The 18,907-nt window shown below is 41.6% G+C and overlaps 1 protein-coding gene across 2 annotated transcripts in view; it reads left to right on the forward strand.

The window, feature by feature from the left end:
• NELL2 (neural EGFL like 2) overlaps positions 1-18,907 on the forward strand; it is a 197,077-nt gene that overhangs the window by 137,965 nt on the left and 40,205 nt on the right. For both annotated transcript variants that reach the window (XM_018559489.1, XM_018559490.1), the window contains exons 14-15: positions 17,507-17,629; positions 18,058-18,153. In XM_018559489.1, coding sequence (XP_018414991.1) covers positions 17,507-17,629; positions 18,058-18,153 — 219 coding nt within the window. The remainder of the gene's footprint in view (positions 1-17,506; positions 17,630-18,057; positions 18,154-18,907) is intronic.

Raw genomic sequence — 18,907 nt, forward strand, 5'->3', positions numbered from 1 at the left:
ACAATATTTTTACTTGTACAATTGGATGATAGAAGTCAGCAGAGCTTCAACACATTCACTAAGCTAAGTGAAAATTCCCTTGCAAAGCTTTACGTCAATCACACGTGACTATTCACAGTGCTGAACCGAACCTGGCGTCACAAGGACGTGGCAATACCACTCTCAGCCTCACCCTGCACAGAGATTTCCCAGTTTGCAGAACACAATCTCAGGCCAGCAGACTGAGCGCAATCGTCACCAGGATTGGTTAACTGGGCATGGTCTGTGTTTTTTAAACGGAAACACAGACCGTGCCCAGCAAGTGCTGTGACAATTTAAAACACTTAAATAATGCCTATGATACCGCTGCCATCTCAGACAGGAATATGACAGGATTCACTATACAGTTGCGTTCTTCACAGAGACAAGGATACTTTAAGTTCGTATTTAAAGTGTAGAGATAAGCTTAAAGGAGAACTATGGGATCAGGGCTTTTCACCATAGTTCTCCTAAGGGTCACGGGAGAACACAAACTAGCGTTCTCCCGTGGCCCAAAGCTCAGTATACCGCGAGCTACAGAGACGTCGCAGCCGGGTCGGATCCCGACAATACTGTCTGGATCCACCCAGCAGCGGGATTGACAGCTGGCTCTGCCTATTCAGAGGCAGAACCAGCTGTGCCCGCCGCCTCCCCCGTCCGTTTTGCCAGTCAGCGCTGGAGGATCGGAGCGGGGAGGGGGGGATCCCTGCAGGGAGCTGCGAGTGACAGTCACGGCTCTCTGCAGGGATAGATCAAGAAGTGAGAGAGCGACGGAATGTGTTCGCTCACTTCCCGATCTACTAAGCCGACCTGTGACAGTTTCATTGTCACAGGTCGGCTCAGATTATGAGGCTGAGTGAAAATCACTCGCCTCATAATTCTTCTTTAACGATTTTAAAGATCGTGCTTTAATAAAAGATAGGGTGCTGAAAATATGCCGAAAATATATTAATAAAAAGACACAAAATATATATACAACAGTAAAATAAAAGGAAATAAAAGGTGAATGCTTAACAGTCCTGGTTGTAGGCATTCTGATAGAGTTCAGAGTTCAATCAGCAAAAGAGAAGTCTGAAGGGCTTTTCTTCAAGCAAGCTTTCAGCAGATGATGTCCAGAGATTAAAGGGGAACTCTTCTGCAATGTTAAGACTTCTTGATGTTACAAAACAAAAGCCCTTCTAATAGTTGCCTTGACAGCATATTTTATTCGCTTTTTAGGGGGTGTCACAGAGCCGGACCCTAGGGCAGGGCTGGGGATTAAAAGCAGGAGGAGGATGAACCTTTATTTTAGGGTTGAATACATTTTTATTATTAGAAGTTTCAAAAGATTCATACAATCCGGTATAAAAGCAACACATAAAAATTAAGGCAATGAAATACACAGGGGAGTACCTTTCCCTGCAACGGGACCGGCTTAACAGAGTTATAACAGCAACATAGTAGCTCACATGAAATTAAAGCAAAATGTGTGTGTCTAAGGTCCAGGTGAGGCGCCACTAGAAACCTAATACTGAGCAAAGTTCAATATTGTTGGACCAGATACATGAAAATGCTATTGAACTAATCGGCTTCTGGTAAGTAGGGGAGCAAGGAGAGCCAGGTCCGCCGTTTCAGTACTAGAAATCTCCTGTGAACCAATTGCATGAATCACTAGGCATCTTACAAGTAACTACAAGAGGACAGATTTAGGTAGAAGATCAGGAAAAGAATGAGTAGAGTAAGAGGGGGAGGTCAAGAAAGGGGGGAATTTGGAGAAGGTATCGGTATAATTTGCTAACATCTCCTCCATACGCATTATGTAATTCACATGGCTTACCCACATTGATATGGTAGGTGAGGCTGCACTTTTCCAGTAAAGGGGGATAACTTGCCGGGCTGCAGAAAGAAAGTGTCGTAGTAGCGTATTTTTCTGGGATTTCCAGGAACCAGGTAAAAGCGACAGTAAGGCTACCTCTGGTGAAGGCGGCAGTGTATCTCCATATAAATGGTTGAAAATCTAAAAAAATGTCTGCCAGAACGGAAACATTTTAGGGCAAGTCCACCATATGTGTAAGTACGTGCCACTCACCTCATTACATCTCCAGTAGGCGCCTGGGGAATTAGAGTATATCCTGTGTACCGAGACTGGGTCTCTATACCACCTGGTGATAATTTTGTAATTCTTCTCCTGGGCATAGGAAGATATAGAAGATTTATGTGTAAAATGGAAAATGGTTGCCCAGTCTGAGTCCGTCAGTTCCCTTTGTAAGTCCGCACGCCACTGACCTTGGAAGCTCAGCGGGGTCCGCTGGACGGTCTCTCTCAACATCCCATAAATTGTAGATATCGTGTGGCGAGTCAGCGTTCGAGCAACTAGCATGTCCTTGAAGTTCGTCAGGGGTCTGTGAGTTTGGCCCGAAGTATACAGGGCCGAACAAAAGCCGGACAGCTGCCGGTTCAACACATTCCTCTCCGGCCCAACAAATCATCCAGTGGATGGATGTATGAAATCCATAGCTGTGGGCCAGTCGCCTCTCCCATATCTCCCTAATGATGGGATAGCCACCCCCACTGGGAGCAAAGAGTTATCAAACAATGGCGAGAGGGGACCAGGTACCGTAGTGAGGGAATAGTCATTATAGACATTGTGCCATGTCTTCATGGTAGCAGTTGTGAGGGGAGAAGGTTGGGGGAATGGCGCGGAGTCACCTGGGGGGTGTCCAAGGGAGGGCCCTCAAATCCACCGGGCAGATTTCCTGTTCTATCAGCACTGACGGTTTGAACTGCATGGAAGGGACTGGGAACCAGTCTAAAATTCTGGCCAGAAGTGCAGCTCGATGGTACATCTCGAAGTCGGGTAGGCCCACTCCCCCCTTTGATTTGTGCCTGCATAGAGTCCTATAGCGTATACGGGAGTATCCCTTCCACCAGATAAATCGTATCACTAAAGAGCGTAGAGCACGGAAATAATGTTTGGGAAGGTTGATAGGGATAGTTTGGAATCTGATGAGAGTAGCCTACAAATAAACCACAACATGTCCCAAAAAGCACCATAAACTATCAATGGGTCAGTGAATGCTCTCACAGACAACCTAAGTGGGGGTAACATGGAAGGCACAGGGAGTGTCCCCCGCTCCAGGGCGTATAATATTGACGTCAATTCTACAGCAAGGGGTTATATAACAGCTAGGTATAGGAAATATTAACTCTTTAGCTTTAACTGTAGAACCGGTTCAGAAATGCAATAATAACAGAACAAACATTTCCACAACAATAAAGAACTGTAGCACCAGTGGTCGCAACTAAACCACTTGGCACAATTCCGGTACGGCATCGGGTAGCGGTAGGCAACAGGCTGAAGGTGTTCTTCAGGAAGCAAAGGCCCAGTCAATGGGTCTTGAAGAATGGTCTGGGTCGGGCGAAGTGTCCGCAATCAGGTGTGGGGGGAGGCGGAGGTCTCTGCGCGCCCCGCAGGTCTTTTCGACTTCTGAGACCAGGATGATTGGGTGACAAATCCAGGCAGGGTCGGTTTGAGTGGCCAATCTGGCAATGCGACGAGCGGGAGCTCCAGCTTGCCCAGGAAGGTCGGGAGGTCACCCAGGGAACGGAAGATGGCCGACTTGCCGTCGTGTTGAACTATAAGTTGAAAGGGGAAACCCCATCGGTACTTGATATTGCGTTGGCGAAGCAGATCAAGTAGTGGTCGCAGAGCCCTGCGGAGGGCGAGCGTGTGGCTCGAGAGGTCTGGCAGTAGGGATATCGGACTGTCGTTGAATAGGATGGCCCCCTGCGTCCGGGCGGCCCGCATGATGTCATCCTTGATCTTGAAAAAATGGATCCTACAGATGACGTCCCTGGGGTTGGATTGATCTGGGCGTCTAGCCCCCAGTGCCCTGTGGATCCTGTCCAATTCAATGGGAGAGTCTTTGGGCTTGTTTAAAAGCTGGTTAAACAGAGCCATCGCCGCAGAGTCCAGGTCTTTGGGCTCTATGGACTCTGGGAGGCCACGGATGCGAATATTATTGCGGCGGTTTCTATTCTCCTGGTCATCTTGTTGATAAATCAGTTGGTGCAATAATAATGTATGTTCCTGCATGGTAGTGTCATGTAGGCACACTTGGGAGCGCAATTCCAATTAAGATTTTTCAATGTCCTCTAATATGACATTCAATTCCTTTTTTAAGGTGGACAGTTCCTTTTTGTATGTGTGCTCAAAGCGGGCAAAGCAGGATTCAAAATCCCTCTTAGTGGGCAGGGCTTTGATATAAGCCTCCATGTTCCAACCTTCATGTGAGCTGGCCGATGCATGGGACATGCTCCTGGATCGCTGTGAGAGTCCCCCTGGGCTAGGGTTGGAGTAGGGAGACTGGGGCCGTTGAGTCTGGCTCACCTGTTCCCTGTCTTCATCGCCCAGTCCAGCGGGTGAGAGCTCCGGCGGCGCCATCTTGGCTGCACGTGGGGGAGAGTGCACAGAGGTCGCGGGTGCCGCTCGTGTAAAAAAACGGGTCAGTTCATGGGGTGAAGGGCCCTTCTGAGGTTGCCTCTTCCCCTTCTTCCTCCTGTTGCTCATTTGGCTGCCCGAGCGGGTCCGCAAAGCCGTCAGCTGCCGGTATATTTGCCCTCAAGAGCGGGAGACGATCTGAGGCACGTCTCACCGCTCCATGCGCCAAGCCACGCCCCGGGCTGAACCTTTATTTTAAACTATCATTGCCCAATTCTGAATTATGAAATAGAGCTGATATTTTACTCAGGTTTATGATGTTTCGGTGAATGCTGGGTCACCTGGGTCATTACCTCTACCAGACCTGCTTGTGTTTATATTAACTTGTCCACTGGTAATAGATGAGTGCCTGGTGACATGCCTTTCATTAGGGACAGCTATAAAAGGCTCAGAGGGTTATTTGGGACTCGTGTTGGGGGCAATAAAGATCACAGGCCAGATAAGTAGATCTCAGTTCTGTGGAATGTGGAAGGCCTGGCAAATGACTAAATGAAGGCCTGCATTTGCTCTGAACTGGGGGATAAGAGAATGCTATTTTTAATATTCAGACTCAAACCCCACTATCGTCACACAGTCTACTTGCCTTTAGTAAATCAGCCTCACTGACCCAGAAAGTATTATAGTCAAAATGTCATTATGACCAGCAGTAAAAAAAACATTTTCAGAACGAGCACAAGAATGACAGCCCCATATTTCTCTTATGGCAAGTTTCCTTTAACCACTATGTTACTGCAATAGGTTTAGTCTTCGCTCACATTGCTCAGTGCTGTGAAAACATTACAGCAGAGGACTAGAATTCCTAGTTTTCAGACCCTGCTGTCAAACTGACAAATTAGTAATTTGGCTAAATTTACAAAGGTTTATCACAGGTATAAGGTACTTTATTTTAGCCATGTGACTGTAAAATTAAAATCTCATTTGATGCCGCTGAAAATATCCTTAGCATTGTAAATTAAGTCTATAAAGTTATTTTACACATACTATGCTGCTAACTTTTGTCCAGATTAACCTCTGGTTAATCGGAGGGGTAAAAAAAGATGGGAAATGTATACAGTTAGAGCAAAAAATTAATAAACAAAAATAGAAAATTATAAATATGGGGGGAAAAAACAAGATAAAACCTATACATGAAATACAATGAATAAAAGTTTTATATGTGTATAAGTTAAATCTGAACTCCAGCCTTACATTCAGTCTTGCATTGATTTACAGATGTCCTTAACTGAATTGCTTTGCCTGATTTCACAGCACACTCTGAGATTCTCAGAACATGCATTAGAAGCTGCAGCAAGTAATTTCCTGGCTGCAGAATGTTATCTAACCCTTTCCTCCCCAGCCTTGCTGTCCTTTTTTGCCCCATTCATTGATAGGATTTCAGTTCTATCAATCATGGATGCTTAGCATCACACGTGGGTGTTACCTAGGACAGTCTGCATGCACGAGTAACCTGCCTAGGAACTCCCACTCCTGCAGACTGACCCAAGAACCAGCCCACTGTTTGCACCAGGGGTGAGTGCCCTTGAGAGGAGTACTGCATCATGGTGAGGAGCACAGAGCATGTTGCATTGCGGATTAGGAATACTTGAGCTCTTTGAAGGGAGCATGGGGTTGGAAAGAGTGTGGTAGCAGTGTAACTCTATCACACTGATAGTCACTGCTGTTAACCACCAGAGCACCAGACAATAGCCACTCTGGGGTGTATATGGCAGCAAGGAAGAATTTTATCACAAAGCAGAAGCCTGGAAGAGGTGTGATACACACCATCACAGGTAACTATTGCTCTATCCTAAAAAAAATAAACAAACCTAACTGGCTAATGGAATGCCTTTAATGGCTAACTAAAATTATAGCCAGCAACATAAACAATGACGTGGTATTCATGAGAAATGTCAGTAAGATAGGATGTTTGTAGAGACAAATGATGGAAGTAAAAAGCAACTGCATGGCTGTGAGATAAGTGAACTCTTTGTTGCGATATTGGATTAATGCATGACTGGAATTCAGATCTGATAGTCAACCATCAATTCTGGGCTCATATTGAGTCATGTATGCAACGCCCCAGATAATTTTAAGAAAATTGTGTTAGTGTGCTTTTATTTATTATTCAAAAGTTCCATTTCAAACAGGCAAATTTTAAAATCTGTCTATGGTTCATCCTAATAAATGTGATCTGCATGTGCTCTGTTGTGAAGTGGAGCATATTTTTTTTTTGTAACTCTAAAACTGTTTTATACACTAAAAGGATCATAACATATTTTAAAAAGAACAAGACAGTTTGACAGCATGTAAATGTGCCATTTTACAGCGAAAGGAAACATGTCATGAGCACCTACATAGAAACAATAATGTCTTTGGCAGTTTTAGCTTATTAGGAAGAGAAGGTAGAGTAAGAGAGTAAGAAAGGTGAAAAGGGCTAAAGAAAAAAAGCCAAGGGAGATTAGGGGAGTGGGAGTAGCTTTGTTACCCCCTCTTAAAGTGGACATGAATTCTGAAAGCTGTGCCCAATAAAAGGCAAGCAGAGGGCAAAGACTAGTCTCCAGGATTGCCTGTAGTCTGTCTGCAGCAATTTTTTCCCCCAGGGCTGACCTACATGCTGTGTGTCTGTGTGGAGGTGGCCATCTTGGTAGATGCAAGACTTAATTTCCTCATGTCAGAGCTTTCCCCCCTGATAACTGGTGGTCTGATGACTGGCGAAAGAAAAATCAAGCAGAAACAGGAGAGGTGCAGAAAGCACAGATGTACAGAATAAATGGAGCAGAAACAAGAAGATCCTTGCAGGGTATCCTCCTCTCCAGCAAAGAGAACAGCAAGCAGCACAGTAGTGATGCCACCAAATTCCAGTCCAAATCGCATGGGACTAGCAGTCAGAGGCAGCAGTGCCATTGCAGTGTATGTATGTATGTATGTATATGTGTGTGTATGTGTATATATATATATATATATATATACACACATACTATGAGACCAACATATTTTTATGGAGCTTCTTGTATACAATTAACATTTATAGATGTTTTCTATACCAAAGATTATCTATCCCAAATGGTTAAAGGAAGGTGCAGTCCCATTATTACACCTTTTGTTTGAGATTCACAGTTTCTGCTAGGTGCATAATGCCATGTAGGCATTTCTTTGGTTGGTGTAGTTATACAGCTTAAATACGATGGTCTCCAGATGTGGTTGGTAAATGCAGTGTTTCCTCGTATAGGATTAGTTCAAGTAACTTTTGACGAGAGTACATTGGTTTGCTGATTGTATACAAGAGGTGGTTCTAGAAAGATTTCCTTAAGCTGTCGTCCCTGTGTAATATGAATTGCAATGCTCTGGATATCTTTCTGAGCACCCCTAGCTGTGTACATGGCAGCAAGTCACACACACTTTTTCCTGATTTTGTCTGTAATATAGGAGTATGGTTCAGGGTATGTGGGCAGCTGTGTGGATTTCATCTTGTATTATTTGAGACCTTTATCCTCTGTCCTTTTTTAGGTTTTGAGGTGGTGATTCCTCTCTTCATATACCAACAGGTACATCTGCTGGTTTAAAAAATCATATGGAAGTATATGTAATATTGTTTTTGGTGTGGATAGTTATGTTCAGAAAGTGTATATGTTATATGAAGTTGCTTATTTAAGTCTCATCTATTTAAATCAGAAGCCCAGAACAAAACTGAGAATAGAAATGCACAGGGTGGGTTCTTTGCTTGATCACTGGAACAGAGGCATGTGGGTACAGGAAAACTATAATTTAAGGCACTGACATGTAATATGCATGCATTGCTTAATGACTGATTTTTGTTATAATAAACAGAACACTTCATGTGTGAAAATTGCTAAGAAAAACTGTGTTTTCAAACTGTCGGTGCTCCCTCTTGGTGAATTTTTCAAATAGAAAGTTCTCTGCTGTGGGGCTCAGATACTCATGTGACCAGAGGAAGAAGTCCTTCCCAGCTGCACTGTGTTTCAGGACAATGCAGAGCTCTGGTATGCAGAAAAAAACACTTAATGTATATATTCTTTGCTCTCCACGCTTCCCATTCAGCTGCATTGACTGTAGATGAAGTGGGCAGGAAAGCATGACCCCTACCTATTACTAGTATGTGTAATCTAGCTGTGTAATTCCACTGAAAAATTATAGCAGCACTAAGGTATACCGCCTTTGTTAAGGTCTCGTTCACACCTAGGCGTATTGCATATGCGCGTCTGTTGCGCGTTTTTTTACTTGGCTGTATCCCAATGGAAACGCGCAACAAAACGGCCCAAAGTAGTACCTGTACCTTTTCAGGCGTGGGCCGTTTTGTAGCGCGTTAGGGACGGGCGGAAATACGCCAAGGTGGGAACGAGAACATTGAATACAATGGGATTTATATTTTTGAGCGTTTTGTAGAACGCGCTACAAAACGTTCAGGTGTGAACGAGGGATAATGGAAACACTCTGAAACTGAAAGTTACAAATTGTGCATGCTTTCATACTTGCAAATCTATGTTAACTTTTTCATTATTCATATTTCATATTGTCCATATGAGATCTTGCCTTGACTGTTCTTCAGTATTAGTAGGAGATAGCGGGTGAGTGCTACCATCTGAGGGTAGTGATGCAGTCATTCCCTCACAGGAAGTTCTCTGAAGGAACATTTTTTTTATTCTTTGCCAGGAACTAGACTTGTGCGCCGTCAAAAAATGTGTTCCGTTTCGGAATATCCGTTATTTCGTAATTCGTGTCCGAAACTCAATTCGGATTCGTAGGAAATACGAATTTTCGTTAGTTTCGGCACATTTTCGTAACTGTACGAACATTCGTTATGATGAAGTTAAAAAGCAAAAATACATTTGTTAATATTGCAGTCGATGTGGTAGTTGTTGTATTTTTATCCGAAATACGAATTCCGTTAACGGATTTCGGATCGGAATTTCGGATTTCGGATAAAAAAAAAACTACCATCAACTCCAATATAAATGTACTTTGCTTTTTAACTTCAATATAACGAATGTTCGTAACGGAACGAAATTCCGTCAACGGAATTTCGTATTTCCTGCCTGTATTATAATGCAACTCTCAGCAGCAGAAGAGAAAACCTCTGATTGGTTAACCAAACGAAATACGAATTCCGTTAACGGATTCCGGATCCGAATTTCGTATTTCGGATTTAAAAAAACTACCATCAACTCCAATATTTTAACAAATGTACTTTGCTTTTTAACTTCGATATAACGAATGTTCGTAACGGAACGAAATTCCGTCAACGGAATTTCGTATTTCCTGCCTGTGTATTGTAATGCAACCCTCAGCAGCAGCGGATCCGTATTTCGGATAAAAAAGAAAATCTTGTCATGTTGTTCAACCTCATTTACAGGGGTAATATTAGTTCCTGTTTCAAAGAAATTCGGATCCGAAATTCGTTGACAGAATTTCGTATATAATTTGGAAACTGTAATTCGGATTTCGGATGCTTCCGAATTTACGAAATTCAGGAAAATTCGTACGAATTTCGTTTCATAACGAAACGAATCGCACATGTCTACCAGGAACTGGGCATGTAAAAGGACATTTCTATGTCCGTCCAATCATCCCTCTCTCCTGCTATTTTTAAGCCATTTTTTTAAAAGCAGCTGTCAACAAATGAGAAGGGAGAACAAAGAACGGGACTGGGAGGAGTATATCTTCCTTATGCAATATAGGAGCATGATGAAATACTCAGAGGGAGGTGTGGGGAGCCTATGACCTCTGAGGTGTGCAGCAAGAGAATCCCAGGTCCTGCACTGTGCCTGCACAGCAGCTGGTAGACCTCCTGGAAAAGACACAAAACAACTAGTGTACGTACTTGCACTATTTCTATTTTGCAATTTCAGAGTGTTTGCATATAAAATAAAATAAAAAAAATACTGGAAGTTATGCAGCTAGCAGGGACAGCTCCCTCTGCTCACATACATAAGAGATATCCCCAGGGAACACCAACAGCAGAGCAAAATCTTAAAAAAGGGAAGAAATCATAAGGGAAGCCGACCCACCTACCCCTAAAAATATGGTACTTTATTTTTTAAACCTCATACCATGTACTGTGTTTCCCCAAAAATAAAGACACTGTCTTATATTTTTTTTGGCTCAAAAAAACACAATAGGTCTTATTTTCGGGGTAGGTAGGTACACAAATATGGTGATCAGTGCAATCGGGGGTGCCGAACCTTTGCTAGAGTAATTTGGTAACCAATTGCTGGCCAGAATGAGTGAAGCGCGCTTTCACTATGGATTCCTCACAGGCGAGGAGTGCATTTGGTATCACTCCGCCTGTCACAGGAGGCGGCGCTATAGAGGAAGCATCGGCTTATGCGGCTCTGCTCCCTCTGGTGCCGCCTCACTTCCTCTAGCGCTGGCTTCATTGGCAACGCTGATTCTCTCCCGCGGCTCTTCAAGTTCCCCCTTATGCCACCACCGGCCCTGGGAATGGTCACAACTAGGTCTTATTTTCGGGGTAGGTCTTATATTTTAGCAATTCCCAAAAATAGTACTAGGTCTTATTTTCAGGGTAGGTCTTATTTTCGGGGAAACAGGGTACTTGATAAAAAATACACATATTCATCAAACGGTTTTTTAACACAATCAGGGCTTTCCACTCTACTTTCTTTGTATTTCCTTTTTTAAGTAGCATAGTCATTTAGACCACATGCGTATTGACATGATTTTCCCCAATGTTATTTCACACACTTGCTTTGCTACTAAACTACACCCCACGCTATGGCACTGTGAGGATTATTGTATGTCATAAAGAGAGATTCTCTGCCTGTGGGTGAAGACAAATGGTCTCCTATGTACAATTCAAGAATAATAGTTTCACACAACAGTAAGCTCTGAAAGTAGACTCGTTAACACTTTTATGGAAAAATTCTACAAGAAGAACACACAGGTACAGTATTTATACAACTATACGTGGTTTTAATGAACAAATACAAAGTAAAATGAGAAAAAAAATCTATGTTTTGAATTTAGGACTGCTTGCTTTGGCTCTGTAGTTGATGGGTATTTTGAGAGTTGTTCTGTAATCTTCCATTTTTATAACACATACAAAGTCAATAAAATTTTACAACCAGTTAGTTTATAAATTAGAAACAAATTGTCTAAACTATTTCGTAAGCCCTCTCCCTTGATTCTGTTTGAAAACTTGCATTAAAAGTATTGACAATATGTAGTAAATTCAGCAAGAGTCCAGGTGACAGTAACAAAAAAGAATTAAAGTAAAGTTAATAGCATTTTATGAATACATCTTTATTATATGAAACATAAAAACATACTTTTAAAGACTTTGTCACTAGATTATTAGGAAGGCTGATGGGCTCTAAAGACCTGTTACCCATAATCACCAGAGAAAATTTATTGTTAGCAGCAGTGATTACAGATGGTAATTGGTGTAATTTACCTTGTTATAGACCAATGGATGTGACGAACTTGGGATAAACCATCTGTCACACACTGTTCATTTTCTAGATATGGGATTTGAGCACTGCAGAGGGTGGCCGTTGATGAAGAAATTAACAATATCACCAATGGCATCAAAGCTTTATGAGGCTTGATACTGTACAGAGTAGAACGCTGGTTGAGTATACTCTTCTATCTGATAAACAATGTCTTACAAAATAACAGCATGTATATGTGAAAAAGTAAGGACGTGAAGTATTCTTACTCCCTTCTATAATCAAGAGTTTTTATAATGCTCCGGAGAAAAGAGAGAACATGCATTTTCCTTTTGTTGATCAATCTGCTCCCCAACATAATTTACAGAAAAATAGATGAATTTAAAAATGTCAGTTGTTTTCATATTGCTGCTACAATAGTAGGAATCACGTATCCAATTTATAGGGCACTTTACTGACACTTGTATCCAAAAGGTAACTAAAGACATAAGGAACAGAATACAGTTATATAGCTGTGACCAGGCTGTGACTTTTCTAGGCACTCCCCTGGCCAACTGTTGATAGCTAATGCTTTGTTAAAGATAGACTAATCCCAGGGACTGCAATGCCACTGTTCCCCTGCAGACATGATATTTTAATGGTTGGATCATACACACATCTAACCACCATGTGATGTCTATGGGTAGCTTTAAATTAACTTTCTGCTTTACCCAAACAGGGCAAATCAACAATTTACTTACCTGCTGCCCCTTATTCCCCAACTGCACATACATTTCCTTTGCTCCCCTACTACTCCATTTGGCCACTGAGAGCAAAGCGAAACTTCCAGTATTTCAAGGTTTAGGGAGAATTTGACTTTCTCGAATTTCTCCCAAGTGACAGCATTTGTGTTTTTGTGATTGCCTGCTCAGCCGCCCTGCTCTTTCTGTTATACACCCCTATACCCCCAACGCTAGGTTTTTACAACTGCAGCACGTGTGTCACCTGTTGTTAGCTTCTCTGTGTTTCAGTGGTTATTCAGTATTTTAAGACTGATGAGAATGTTATGAAGTGCAGTAACCTTTTCACCTAACCATGGCCCACAGTGCACTCCTGCCCCCTGTGCTGACCATGCAGACTTTCTTTAATCTGAGAAAAGCCATGACAATCAAAGGGACAGGGCAGGGAGTTTCACTGGTCATAAAACAGAATGAATAGCCTGTCTTTCCAAAAGCTAACCTTAAATCTTCTTTGCAATTTAAATTTTAGAGCCAGTAGTTAAGTGCATATGTTAGTTTTCTGCTTTCTGCCTGACGCTTAAAAGCAAATTGGGGTCTTTTGTCATTTTGGACAGATACCGTTTTAAGTAAAGCAGTCTGTGCTGAAGAGTATTTATCATTGATGAAAAGTCCAGCAGGGCAAAAAACATGATAAAGGATTTGATTATCTAAATGAACAGCTATCAGTACAATGTGGAAGAGTTTTAAAACAGCAGGATATAGCAAAACAGGTCGTTATAATACAGGCTTATGCTGCCATAATGTTTTGTTGCTATGTAAGAAAAAAATTCTGATTTTTAGAAGTGACACAATCAGTGGCAAGCAATGTGACCCCTGCAGAAAAGAATAGTGCTACAATGTAATGTGACTAGCTAGTTATGACAACTTACAGTAAAGAAAAATTATCCCCCAAAGGGCATATTCTGGGTTCCACACTCCTTGGGAATATATATGAAAATTTTGAATTTCTGAGGTCTGGATCACTTCGGTTTCCCTGCTCTTGGGGATCCCCATTTCTTTCACCTGCAAATTTATGACAACCTACCTGACCACCTCCTGCTTGATGTAGAAGCCATGATATTAAAGCTGACCTCCCGTCAGCTATAAAAGATTAATGTGGCTATGTATTCACTAATAAATCATTCAATATATTTTTAATGCAATCAGTGAATTTTACTAGATAGCACCCTCTTGCAATCCAATAAAAAATGTGTCTGCACACTTACCAGCTAGTTAGCAAAAAAAACAAATTCTTTACTGTTTCAACAAATTATTTAATTGCATACTTAGGCAAAAGTATGCGGAAGCCACACTGCCTCTTTCAAGCTTTGTCAAAGCCATTATGCAGCAGCATTCAGACTGGGAGAAGGAGTAGCCAATAAGGTGTGCTGCATGGGAGGAGAGAGCAAAGTGAGCACAGGGATGATGTCATTAGTCTACTGCTGTTCTTTCACTACCCCCACAGTAGGCTGGGGGTTGAATGAGGTTGTCGTCGTATTCCATAACTGCACATGGTGTCACTCACTTGGCTGTGCTGTATGAGGTGGCTGTGACAATCTCAGGACTGAATGAACAAAAAAACTAATAATTTGGCAGGTAAAACAGCTGCCTTGTATGCATTTCAACTGTGTATTTAGTGGTTTGCATAGAGTCCAGATTTAACAGGAGCCCCTACAGTTGTAGCGGGATATGAGGTATGGGGTATGAAAACAGGATAGCAAGTAAACTCTGATACAAGTGTATCAAACACAGAGACAAATAATGTGATGAAATAAAGTGGAACCACAACTAATTGTCTTGTTAGGTTTTTTTTAATCATTTTAAGATTTTTTTTTTTAAGCAGAGCATAGATTGGATCTTGTTTAGCAGAATCATTTATTTGCTCTCAGGGTTTTTTGCATGCTAATTCCTAAATATGTCTTATCACTTGCATCTTACATCTTGCTCATTTTAGCGAGTCTCAGTTTTTAGTGATACCACTGTGAATAAAGACCTGCATAATCGTAATGTGAGGCTGTTACAGGGGAAAACATTTCCACTGATGGCCAACTGTGCTAAAACTGATTTAAAAACAGATTATTGAAGGAAAATATTATTAGTGATTATGTAAAGTACATGGTACAACTACCCCTGTGGCGGAAAGGTCTTTCATAAAGAGGATAAACTGCAAGATGACTCTGCATCAAAGCTTTTATCACATTTTAAAGTGGACCTGACACCAACAAAAAGATGATATAGTGACAAATATTACTGAACCATGCTGTTACATTTGCATATGGAAATGATTTGAAGTCTTGATTTTGTTTAATGAGCAAAGTGTAATGTGCAAAGTACAGTAACCCATAGCAATAAATCAGTGATCATTTATTATTGTTCTGATACACAATGCTGATGAAAGGTGAAGCCTGATTGGTCACTATGGGGCTGGTCACTATGGGGCTGATCTATATATCTTCTGCCAAGCGTATAGCTGGGTAAATGCTCTTCACATGGCACTGCAGCCACTAGATGGCACTGAGGAGCATAGGAAATTCAATGATGATTAGCCCATTTAAGCTAATATACATCATTGCTCTTTGTGCTCCCTTATTAAAGTGACTCTGTCATTTAATTCAAAATGCCTGTACATACATGCAGCCTGCAGTCCTGCTATTTCACCTGAATCCTGGACCTTTTTCTCAGGTTTCCTTTAACATTCTATAATAAATGACATCCTAAAATTTTAGTTTCTAAAATCAAGAACAAAACTGTAATGTACTGCAGCTAGCCAGTCTTTAGATGCATTTGTTCTGGGTTTTTTTTCCAGGTTGTTTTCCTTTATTGCAATTTGATGACCCTAACAGTATTAAACGTTCTGTCCCAAAGTGACAATACTCACTGTACAGTATCAGTGGAGGAGCAGCATTGTCACCATAGGACAGGACGTTTGTTAGGACTACAGTGCAGCCCCCATTCTCCTAATCTTCATAGCATGTAGGGTAAGTGTTCTGTTGTTCACAAAGGTGAACAGGGCAGGTCAGGGATAATAACACTGTTTGCGACAACACTACCGATTGTAGAGGACAGCTCTGAATTTCTGGCAGAATTAACAGATATAATCAACCTAATTAGTTGCAAAATGTTCTTCCAGCTCTTCCTTGTTAGAACTACTTACTTTGCCAGCTCTTTTTTTTATCATGTCTCAACTTTTTTTGAGACGTGCTGTTGCCATCAATTTCAAAATTACCTTATTTTTTTCTTAAAATGGTAAATTTTCTCAGTTTAAACATTTGATATGTTTTCTATTTTCTATTGTGAATAAAATATTAGTTTATGAGATTTGCAAATCATTGCATTCTGTTTTTATGTAGATTTTACACAGCGTCCCAACTTTTTTGAAATTGGGGTTGTACAATGCAAATCGAGACAAGATGCTAAGGAGGGCCCTCCCTGTGAGAGCTTACAATCTAAAAGGGAGGGGCAAGTTAAAAATAAAAAAAATGCACCCTTTAGGTCTGGCAGGGATTTTAAGGGGGGACCCCACCTCCCAAAAATGTGGAAAAACGTGGGGTCCCCCCTCAAATTCCTGCCAGACCCTTGACCCGAGGAGGCCCGGGAGGGCAGAAAAGAAGGGGGTGACGATCAAGCGCTCCTTTCCTCTTTGCGTCATACCAGATCACGTGCCCTCGGCATTGGGAGGGTGTCCCCATGCCGATGGGGACAAGGACTTCTTCCCCACAACCTTGACCCGGTGCCTGTGGGTGTCTGTGGACAGGGGGGGTTATTTGCATTGGGGTACCCCTTTAATTAAGGAGGAACCAAGATGCTGCTGCACCCCCCTTTTGAATGTGTACTGTAAAAAAAGTCATTTTTTTTTTCTTTTGTTTAATGTCACTTCGCTCCAACAGAAATTAGTTTGTAGTGAAAAATTTGTACATACTACCGCTAATGAAAATTCGGATTTTGTCTGTATCCCGAAACAAATTAATTTTTCGGACCTAATCCCGAAAAACAGAATAATGAAAAATCTGAATGAAAACTAAACTAGTTTTTTTGCCTACAAACTGCATGGCACAAAATAAAATTGTACCAGACAAAACAAAACATTCCATACAATTAATAGTTTCCAAACTTGTGAAATAAGAAATAGTGACACATTTTAATACCAAAGGCATAAAACTTGTTATGGATCTAAATGAAGATCAGTTGATTGACCTGAAAATGTATTTACTAGACATGTGCACTGCCAAAAAATGTGTTTAGTTTAGTTTCGTTTTAAATTCGGATTTGTGTTATTTCGTTTTTTCAGGATTCGGGTGTGAAAGTCAATTCGGATTCGGAATTCTGATTCGGACGAAATTCGGTAGCGTTAGTACGAACGTTCGTTTCGTTTTCTGTTCTTATTCGTTTCTTATTCGTTTCGTTCGTTCGTTTGCAGCAAAAGTGACATTTGAGAGGGAAAAAATATTTTTCTCCTTCTCTAATGTCACTTTGCTCCAACGAACGAAACGAATAAGAACAGAAAACGAAACGAACGTTCGTACTAACGCTACCGAATTTCGGAAATGGAAATTCGGATTCGTTATGTCTGTAATTCGCAATTCGTATACATCCGAATGCCCGAATTTCCGAAAATTCGTCCGAATTTCGATTCGGAACGAAACGAATCGCACATGTCTAGTATTTACCTGTGTCTACCTTTTTGTTGTTAATGCTTGAACAAGTACATGCTTTTGTTACAGTTTATGTATATATTTTGTCCTTTTCCATATCATTGCCATTAATGCAACACCAAATATTAAGTCACAGTTTATGGTGATCCTTTTAACAATTCTGTATCATAAGCAGTTTTGTTTCTCCTTTTCTAGAGCATAATGAGTGTGCAACAAACCAGCATAATTGTGATGAGAATGCTTTGTGCTTTAACACCGTGGGCGGGCATAACTGTGTTTGTCAGCCTGGATACACAGGAAACGGCACCATATGCAAAGGTAAGATTATAAAAATAACATAAAAGGAACCCTATTGTTCTCCATTGTCCAGAAAGTACCAACACAATAGGCAGTGCTTTCTTTAAAATAATACACATTGGTCATTGTAAGAATGAAAGTGTGCAGTGTAAGTGAACATTAAATGGCCACAAAGCGTGGGCTGTATGAATGGCATAGAGAAAGCACTCACATTTAGCAGGCATGTCAGACTGGTGTATTGAGCTCTGTGTTCTGTAATATCTTCTAGATGAATACTGCCAGTACACCCACCCTTCAAACTGTTCTCTACCATCTGTTTTTGAATTTTTAATATTTTAACAGTAAGAAAAACAGCTCATGTTTATAACAGTTCTCGGATCTGGCTTTTTTTGAGCTAAATTAAAGCTCAGATGCTCTCATTTGTGTTTTGTGTTTTTGTTTTACTCCAGCATTTTGCAAAGATGGCTGTAGGAATGGAGGCACTTGCATTGCTCCTAATATGTGTGCTTGTCCACAAGGTTTTACTGGACCTAGCTGTGAGACAGGTAAGTAATGTCTCCCTTACATTGACAAAAAATGGGCCTTTGATTGTAGTGATAATTTACATTGGTTTTATAAAAGTTTAACTCCACAAGCACTGTAAAAGTTTATGGGGGGGGGGGGTAAAGAAATCCCCCTCCACCCATCACCTGGTTTAGAATAACCTCACACCGCCCATTCCTACGGAAATGGGGAGTGGAAATTGAAATTCTGTGGTCCGGTTAAAAGTAGCAAATCCTTGTGCTGGGTGACGTCATGCGCCAGGGGATTCACTTATACTGGCAGCTGTAGCCACTATGAATACAAACAATTGCTAGCAAGGGTACAGTGCGGCTCCAGATACCAGCAAGTGAAAGGTGACATCTACATCAAGAGTGGAGGGACATTTTAAAAGCTAATGGGATTCTTATGGCATGAGGTCATAGCCAATAGTGTATAGTGTGAGAGAGCAGAGTGAGGCTCTCCACCAGTTGGACCTGATAGAGCGCTGGGGGGCTCAAGCACAACAGCTCAATTGTGGTCAGCGAGACGGAAAAGAAAAGCTGGTTGGGGGTAGCACAGGCTGGTGCAGGGGCCCTTTCAGGTAGGCTGAATTGGGGCCCTATGTTTTCTAATGGTGGCCTTAAAAATGTGCATAAGTGTCTCCAAGAGTAAGAAAAGTGTATAGTGTGACAGAGCAGAGTGAGGCTCTCCACCAGTCAGACCAGCAAGAGCTCTGGAGTGTTCCAGCTCTGCAGCAGGAGGCCATCAGTGGACACA

This window comes from Nanorana parkeri, unplaced genomic scaffold (assembly GCF_000935625.1).
Source record: "Nanorana parkeri isolate BGI_ZX_2015 unplaced genomic scaffold, ASM93562v1 scaffold399, whole genome shotgun sequence".
Classification (NCBI taxonomy): Eukaryota; Metazoa; Chordata; class Amphibia; order Anura; family Dicroglossidae; genus Nanorana; species Nanorana parkeri.